We start from the raw sequence: 8,681 nt of genomic DNA, 5'->3' as shown, positions 1-8,681 counted from the left end.
ATTATATATAATTATATTACCTTCTATTTATAAAAAGAAAAAATATAATTTCGAAAAGGGCTAATAGATTTCTTAAATTTAATAGTCAGATTTAGAATTTTTTATTGTTATTTTCTTATAATATCATTTGCATAAAATTTGTATTATTAGTCAATAATATAATTTATATTTAATTTTAGAAAATTATTGAGTATAATAACAATTATTTTTCATATTAATTTTCATCAGTTAGAAAATATTTGTGGCGCATATTAAAAGTTTGCAAACGTTTTGCAAAAACCAAGCTTTAATTTTAAAATAAGTTTGTTACAATTTATATAGCACATAATTCATTTATAAATGCTTATATTATAAAAATTGAATACTTGAATTCTGAAGAATATAGGAATATACATGTTCTCAATCGAGCACAAATCATCGATGATGCATTTTATTTTGCGGTAGAGAAGAAACTTGATTTTTCCATATTTTGGCAACTCGCTAATTATTTGTCAAAAGAAACAGATTATATCGCATGGTATCCTATGCTCAAAATTTTTGAATTTATATCGAATATGTTCGCATTCTTTGAATTTCATGAATTCAAAACAAAAGTCGAGGTAAACGTAAAAATAAATTTTATTAATAAATTATCTGTTAAGAAAAAAAGTGCATATACAATAATACAGCGATGTCTGATCATAATTGTGAAATAATTATTTAAATAATAAATATATATAGTAGGTATATATTGTTATTTTCTTATAATACTATCTGCATAAAATTTGTATTATAAGTCAATGATATAATTTATACTTAATTTTTGAAAATTATAAAATACAATAACAATATTTATCATATTAACTTTCTTCTGTTAGAAAATATTTGCGGCGCATAAAAAGTTTGCAAACGTTTTGCAAAAACTAAGCTTTAATTTTAAAATAAGTTTGTTACAATTTATATAGCACATAATTCATTTATAAATGCTTATATTATAAAAATTGAAATTTTACAAATTCGGAATTTTTAAAATCTATATTTGATATACAACAGTTTTTAATTAAGAAAATAATTTGTCGCATACATCGATCAATACGTCAATATATGTTTATACACTGAAATATATACATCGATATATATATGTTTATAATATATATGTTTAGATGATACAAAATATGTACAGAATTGCTCGAATAAGAGATCTATAAATTTGAATATTGTACTAGTGTGTAGATGTATATAACTAACAATAAGATTACATATCTATTAAAATGAAATTGTCTAATAAAGATATGTATATTTTGCACATACATTATGTCTATTGTAAATAATAAAAAAAATAAACTAAATAAAAATAATATATTTCTTATTAAATTTTAGGCAATAGTAATTCCGCTAGTATATATGAAATGGTTTACATATTACGCTAGTACTCCAATGTCCGGCGACGATCATACTAAATGTTTAAAGCAAGAACTCGCAAAATGGAGCTGTATTGTCAATAGTATCCTATGCAGAGCAATAGTCGGAAATCGATTGCAACAGCATTTGACAAATCCTGAACAGAATAAGTAACTTTTTATAATCATTGTTTTTTTATGCATATTTTTTATATTGTGCATATGTGCAATAAACCATTTTTGAAATTTATCAAAAATTATTTATCAAACACTGAAGATACTATTAGCTCAATTTCGTTAAAAGAGTTTTACTTTCTTTGTGGACTGCCTTTTGTAGACTTTTGCCTGGATGGAAGAAATGGACATACTGTAATGGTATGAAAATAGCAAATCTTGATACAAGTAATAAACTTGTTGATAAACTCTTTAATGAAACCTATAAGGAGAAAAATTTTGATCATACCATTTTGGAATGCTTGACTTATTCTGAAAGCCCTGAAATCATAATCTACTATTTAGAGAAAATATTACCAAAAGTTGCTCCAATATATGAGTATAAACTACTTGTTTTTGATTCTGAACAATTAGAACGAGCAAGAGAACGTACTGATGCTTTAATTGCTAATATTTTTCTTTCTATTCTCGCGAGAAATACTCAGTACATGCTTAAAGACATATTAAAGAATTTCAAAAAAGTAAAATTCAGGTAATGACATTTACTTTATAAAGATATACTGCTCACAAAAATAAAAATGTGTTGTACGCATTTATTATAAATGTACATTGTTTTCTTATTTTTTAGGCGAGTCAATGATATTGCAGCATTAACCGTTATAATTAACAATGTATATTCTAAAGAGCAGTTTGACGAGGTAAATTTTATGAATCAAAATTCCATACTTACATATATATATTTATATTAAGTTATTATTATAAAATTTATTGATCATTGCATATGCCACATATGTACAATCCTCTACGTATCTTTTCTATAATTATGTTAATAATAAGAATTTGCTTGTGCGATAATGCAATAATCACTAATTACAAAATTATTTTGATTGTTAAAATAATATTTATTTATTTTAGATACGCAAATTTGTAAAAGACGAATTAGAGACGGAATTATCAATTTCCGCTGTTAAACGCAAGTTAGAAACACGATCGTTGGAGATCGACAGACAAACAAAATATTTTCAATCTTTGTTCAGTTTATTGAAAAACTAAAGATCTGCAACATACCGAACTGCTTAGAAATCAAGAACACAGTGTTAAAAATGTTTGAGATAGTATGTTATAAACTTATACCTGATTATTATTTTTAAAAAGATTTTAATAATTATTTAATTGTTTTGAATTATATTGTGAATATTTTTAATATTACATTAGCTTTTTGGTAATGCAGTTTTAATATTATTTTAGATATTAGTAATATATATGTAATGTTTATTATACATACACATATTTATGATAAGTTTATATAATATATACATTTACACATAAGTATATTATATATATATACATATATAATATTAAATCAGCATACTTAAATTGCAACTCTCTTTTCGATATTAAAAGATATATATTAATTTAATATACCAGATATAAATTAATTATGTCAGTGTAATAATTCAAAATATGTATCAGATATAATACTTATTATTGTATTATGACTTATTATTAATATAGATATTAATTATTGATATTGTTGGAAACAATTTTTTTTAATTTGTTATAACCACATTTTATAAAAAATATATATTTTTTGTAAGTATTTTAAACATAGTCAATATTATTAAAAACAGTTTACTTAAATTTCTTTTTATAAATACTCTGCATTTTACATTTTTCTTTATCTGAAGACATATATTAATTCTTTTCTTTTATGCCTTCTTTCCATTTATTCGTAATTTGTTGTATTTAAAGTAAGCGTATTTTATGATAGAAAAATGCGTTTGTATGCGCATGAATTTGTTTGATGAGGTTTCCTTCTCATGATAGTATTTCATTATCCTTTTCTTTTCATTTCATGGCTATTATATTTTCCAGCAAGAATCACACATAGACACAATGTCTTATGATTGGTTAAAAAAATTTTTGGACTTTCAAAAATTTTATCTTATCCAATTGTGTGACATTTTGGTTCATCCGTATTTTCTTATCGGTAAACTTTATTTCACGTGGCTCTTATCTATCTTTTATCCAATAGTAGAATGTGAATATGCGTTCAAACGAAAAAAGCTGTTAGAAATCTCTCTTATAGTTGCAACAACAATTATTTTGCAATCAAATCAAACATTCGAGATTATGAATAACGTTAATTCAAAAAAATTCGACATGCAGCAAAAGAAGAATGAAAAGATGAGATTTAATACATCTATTATTAAACTGAACTTTGAATCTCCAGCCATCAAATTTTGCGAGCCAATCTTCACAAGTAAGCGTTTATGTTTTTCTCAATCTGAATCTTATGTTGTAAACATTTCTGCGTACTTTATTTTTCTATTCAAAATTCGACTCGCGACATAACGTATATAATTTCGTTGCATAAAATCTTTTGACGTGAGGCTAAAATATCAACTTTTACGGAACATTATGAATCCGAGGCACGATGTCCGTCTAAACATTATGGAATAAACTCGTGATGAGTCAAGGCTCAGTTTGAACTGTGTTTAATCTGTACGAAAATTTCTTCGCAAATTTAAATCGCAAAAATTCTTAATAATGCTTGACTGATAATTAATTAGTGTAGTTTTCTACGATATTACATAATTAATAAAGTTTTTTTCAAGCATTGATTCTCCTGTTAGTTAATTATTTTTCATTTAAAATTTACGACGAAACTTAATATTAGAAGCAATCTTATCGATTTCAATGACATTGAAAAATTGTAATTATAATCTTGAGTAACGTAAAGATTTTAGTTGTTAATTGTTTATTACAAATATATTATTATAAATAAACATAAATAATCAAAGCTTTTTCAGATTTTTTAGACATAGAAAAGGTTTTGCAATTTTTGATAATTTACACAAAGCAAAGTCCACTATTGGATACAAAACAGAATCTAAAAATGTACAGTTCTATATATTCTGTTTTTGACTTTTCACGCAATTACTTCTTAAAGTGACACATTCCGTTTTTTGTAGAAAACCAAAAAAAAATATAAATATAAATTAAATAGATAGTTGATATAAATGAAATAGATATATTATATAATTTATTTTAAAATCATAGAATCATATATATAAACAATTTTATGCTTTATAATTGATGAAAACTGTTTGTGCAGTTTGAGGTTCATGGCTTTCAAATCGTGTTTTCCAAAAATCTTATTTTATCACTTTTTTTTTCTTGTTACATTTTGCGATATTCTTATTAACATTATTAAGTATAAGTAAGTGCACACACATATACAAACTATAGCTTGGTCTCTCCAGATGTATGTGCATACTAAACGAATAATCGTGAGCGTTGCAAATTCGTCTTGAGGGATATACTCGCTTTGCATGCAAATGTGCGTACGTGAGTTTGAACCTAAACTTGAAGAAAAATGAGAACAAAAATTGTCACAACTCTGATATACGATTATCATTTCTCAGGATTGATTGTACCAATCTTACAATTAGTCCAACTGGTCGTAATCAAAAGTTTGTATTCATATTACATTAGAAAAATATTGTTAGTTTTTAATTACGGCTTTAGTTCCTGAAATATCTTAATCAAAAGTTTATTTGGCTTAAAATTCCGGATAAGCCACTTGGTAACGCTACGACACCTGAACATAGACTAAATTGTTATCAAGATTTGAGTATTTCTAAACAGCTATAAATAAAATAGATATTTATTATCACAATAATTTAAGCGTGTATATTAAAAAGAAATATCGATAATGATAAGATATTAATTAGCAAAATTTTATTTTTTTCTACAACTATATTCTATTAATACAAAACATGACATATGCGCATTTTAATGATCGATATAATTGATATAAATGACATCTTACTATATTTATCATCCACGATATTTTTTATGCAATTATTTTGATAGTATACTTTATAATGTGATGGGATAAATATAAAAAATATGAGCTTAGATGTATGATATATGTACGAAAATATATACATAACACAGTTTCTTAAAAAACTAAGTATATATTTTACAAATTTTTTATATACATTGTATATAACATAATTTTACTCTAAAAATATTGCAAATTATGATATATTATTATAGTAATCGTATTTCGATTACTATTTATTAAATATATTATTCTACTTTTATAATCTATATAAGTGGATATTGCTAATTGCATAAAACATTTCGGTAAATTAGAAATGGTTTCTTCCGAAATAAAATTTAGAAAAATGACAGCATAAACAAGTACAAGACTGCATTGATTATGAATAATAATGGCTCAATAATTTTGTTAGATTGTAAATACATTTTAAATTTACAAATTGGTACAAATTTGTAAATTGTGTTTAATGTGATAAAAATGTGATAAATTTAGAAAATTGAAAAAATTTGTGTGTATGTGTGAATTTTTTTTAAATTGGTAATATAATACTAAAATAATATCGACAAATTACAATAGCTTCATGAAATTAAAATTTAACGTTTTGCAGTAGATACAGTTCTATGTTTGTTTGCACCATCTAATTCAGATAGTAGATAGTAATTATCTACAAATATGTATTTTGTGTGCATGTATCCTTATACCAATTGTTTGTAAAAGAAGTCGAACACACACACACACAAAATTATTTCATCTGCAGAGAAAGTAAGAGGAAAAATATAGAAAAATATCATCAAACTCTAAAACATTTTATTGATATTTTTCTTTGTCATGAATCAAAACAGAAACGTAGACCATTTGAACTACGTTATTTCAGTCAGTAAATTAAAATATTAATAACAACATTGCGATTTGTTGCGTCCGAAAAAAAATAATCTTTGTGCGGAGATAATCCTTGTCCTAAAGATTTATGTGAGATATTCTTGTCAAGAATATCTTTGTCACTTTATAGAAATATCTCATCTAAATTTCTCGCGACACATGATTTCATATCAAGAATAAAAATATTTGTCACATTTAAAAATATATTCTTTGCGCTATATTGAAGTAACCAATGTACTCTGTTTCATTCGGTGTCATATCAAGGTGAAACTCTCCGCCTGTTTGATAATTGGAGAAAATGTTAAACCTGTAAGGACTTGCGAACATCCGCTGCAAAATATAAAGCTTATGATATATGAACGTTTCGTGATGTATCGGCGTTGAATATGAAGTATTGACGTTATTAATAATATTACAATAATCAAGCTAACAAGCATGAAATTTTGAAATATATTATAATATATTAATTCACATAACATATATGTAACAATGCGTACAAATGCAAATTCATTACAAAAAACCAAAAAAAAAAAGAACAAAAAAATTCGTCATTTAATGCCGATCTATTTAAAAATAAAGAATTTAAAAACAATGATTTAAAAAGTAATGCCTGCTTGTGCACTTAACAAATAACTTACACATTCGTGAGATCTCTGTGTCATTACAAGGTTGGTTGATGCACCCACAGCTATTAGATCCATGCAGTCGAATTGATATAACTTTAACCATCTGTCAAAATCCATGTTTGGGGTAAACCATTCTAAATAATTTTCTGGTGTGATATATAATAACATTTTTTCCCCATCTATTTTGAGCACAACACCTAAACCTAAAATGTTGGATATGAAAGATTTATTTATTTATAGACACAGTATTTTTATGAATCAATTTTATTATTTTTGTTCTCTATTTATTTCGCAAAATTAAATTATACTCTCATATAAATAATTTCTTACCGATTGGATATCGACAATGAAAATACAGAGAGTACTGTATTAACGATGTGAGATTATAAAGGGTTTTGCGTCCTTTAGCGCGAATTTTAATCATCATTCCTCGTCTACCTTCACTAAAATAGAAGTTGCCCAACATAGAGCATTTTATTTGATTGGGATCGTTGACAGTTTGCAATCTTATCTGCCCAGTATTAGCATCCTCATAAACGATACGACTATTATTAATAATATTTGTGGGATTTGCTGAGATTATCGTGTTTATAGTAAGCTGTAAAAAAATGCGTTCTTATAAATAGATAAAAAGACAAATATGAGATTCAAATAAGTAGAAGCGCTACTTAAATTAGTGATAAATTGATATATAATTAAAATAAAAGATATGTAGTAGTAAAAATAGTAAGAATAAAGCAATAATCTGTTTGCATATTCAATTTCTTTTCATGAAGTCAATATGTTTCTTTATATGTAAAAATATCAATAATACATACATGACCATTGTAAGGCATAGATGGTTTTGCGGCAAAACCTGATCCAATAACAAAGAAATCATAGCAATAGCTTGATAATATAGGTCGAATATCAGATCTGTCTGCGAGATTGGGGCAACATTATGTACATCACCCATTTGCAAAATCCCCGTGTTGCCAGATAGTCCTGTTAAAATGTAAAACACATTATGTAAATGTATTGCATTTCGAATGCAGAAAATCAAAAATGCTTGTTATTATGTTTCTTACCAACCGCAGCAAGATTATATGGCGGTCTAGTTAGACAGGGGCAGCTAACTACCGTAATTTCAAATTCGTCGAAAAATTGGTGCAATACGACGTACAGAACTATATCATTATGTAATAACAGAATCATAAAGTATTACGTATCTAAATCAAGTAATGAACTTTATATACGTACCATTTCTTATATATTCGAGGGTAGGTGTAAATAATAACATGTGTAATGGTGGTCTATTATCTTCATTTCCATTATTTCTTGCAAAGTCCTCATCAGCGTCCGGTATAATATTAATTTCATCTTGGAAATGATTATATCCTCTAAAGGCATCATCGTTCGGTATAATATCATCATCATCTTCGAGATTAATATTTTCTCTAAAGGCATCATCGTTTAATACCATATCATCTTCATCTTCGCAATTAATATTTTCTCTAAAGACATCAGCGTTCATTATAATATCATCTATATCTTCCAAATTAATATTTTCTCTAAGGTCATCACCATATGCCATAATATCATATTTATATCGAGGAAGATCATTTTCTCTGAGGACGAGGGGCGGAATGGGTCCCATGATGGCTCGATTCGAAGTAAACGCGATTATTATATAACTATGAAACGCGTAAAAATTGTTAGTAAATTATGTACAAAGTAAAGCACCTAAGAGGGTACATATCTCAAGTTTTTAAAGATTAGAAAATATGATGTTAA

At 25.8% G+C, this 8,681-nt stretch overlaps 1 protein-coding gene and 1 pseudogene across 1 annotated transcript in view; one reads left to right on the top strand and one right to left on the bottom strand.

Moving 5' to 3' along the window:
• LOC115242576 (aminopeptidase N-like) overlaps positions 1-2,740 on the top strand; it is a 9,543-nt gene extending 6,803 nt beyond the window's left edge. The window contains exons 8-12 of the mRNA XM_029818969.1: positions 325-599; positions 1,360-1,550; positions 1,717-2,085; positions 2,182-2,251; positions 2,469-2,740. Of these exons, the coding sequence (XP_029674829.1) occupies positions 325-599; positions 1,360-1,550; positions 1,717-2,085; positions 2,182-2,251; positions 2,469-2,606 (1,043 nt within the window). The 3' untranslated portion in view covers positions 2,607-2,740. The remainder of the gene's footprint in view (positions 1-324; positions 600-1,359; positions 1,551-1,716; positions 2,086-2,181; positions 2,252-2,468) is intronic.
• Positions 2,741-5,972: 3,232 nt separating this feature from the next.
• On the bottom strand, positions 5,973-8,411 carry LOC115242572 (annotated as a pseudogene).
• Between the last annotated feature and the right edge of the window lie 270 nt (positions 8,412-8,681).

The sequence above is a fragment of the Formica exsecta genome, unplaced genomic scaffold (assembly GCF_003651465.1).
Source record: "Formica exsecta isolate Colony F162 unplaced genomic scaffold, ASM365146v1 scaffold613, whole genome shotgun sequence".
NCBI lineage: Eukaryota > Metazoa > Arthropoda > Insecta > Hymenoptera > Formicidae > Formica > Formica exsecta.
This window is presented reverse-complemented; position numbering and strand designations above follow the sequence as displayed.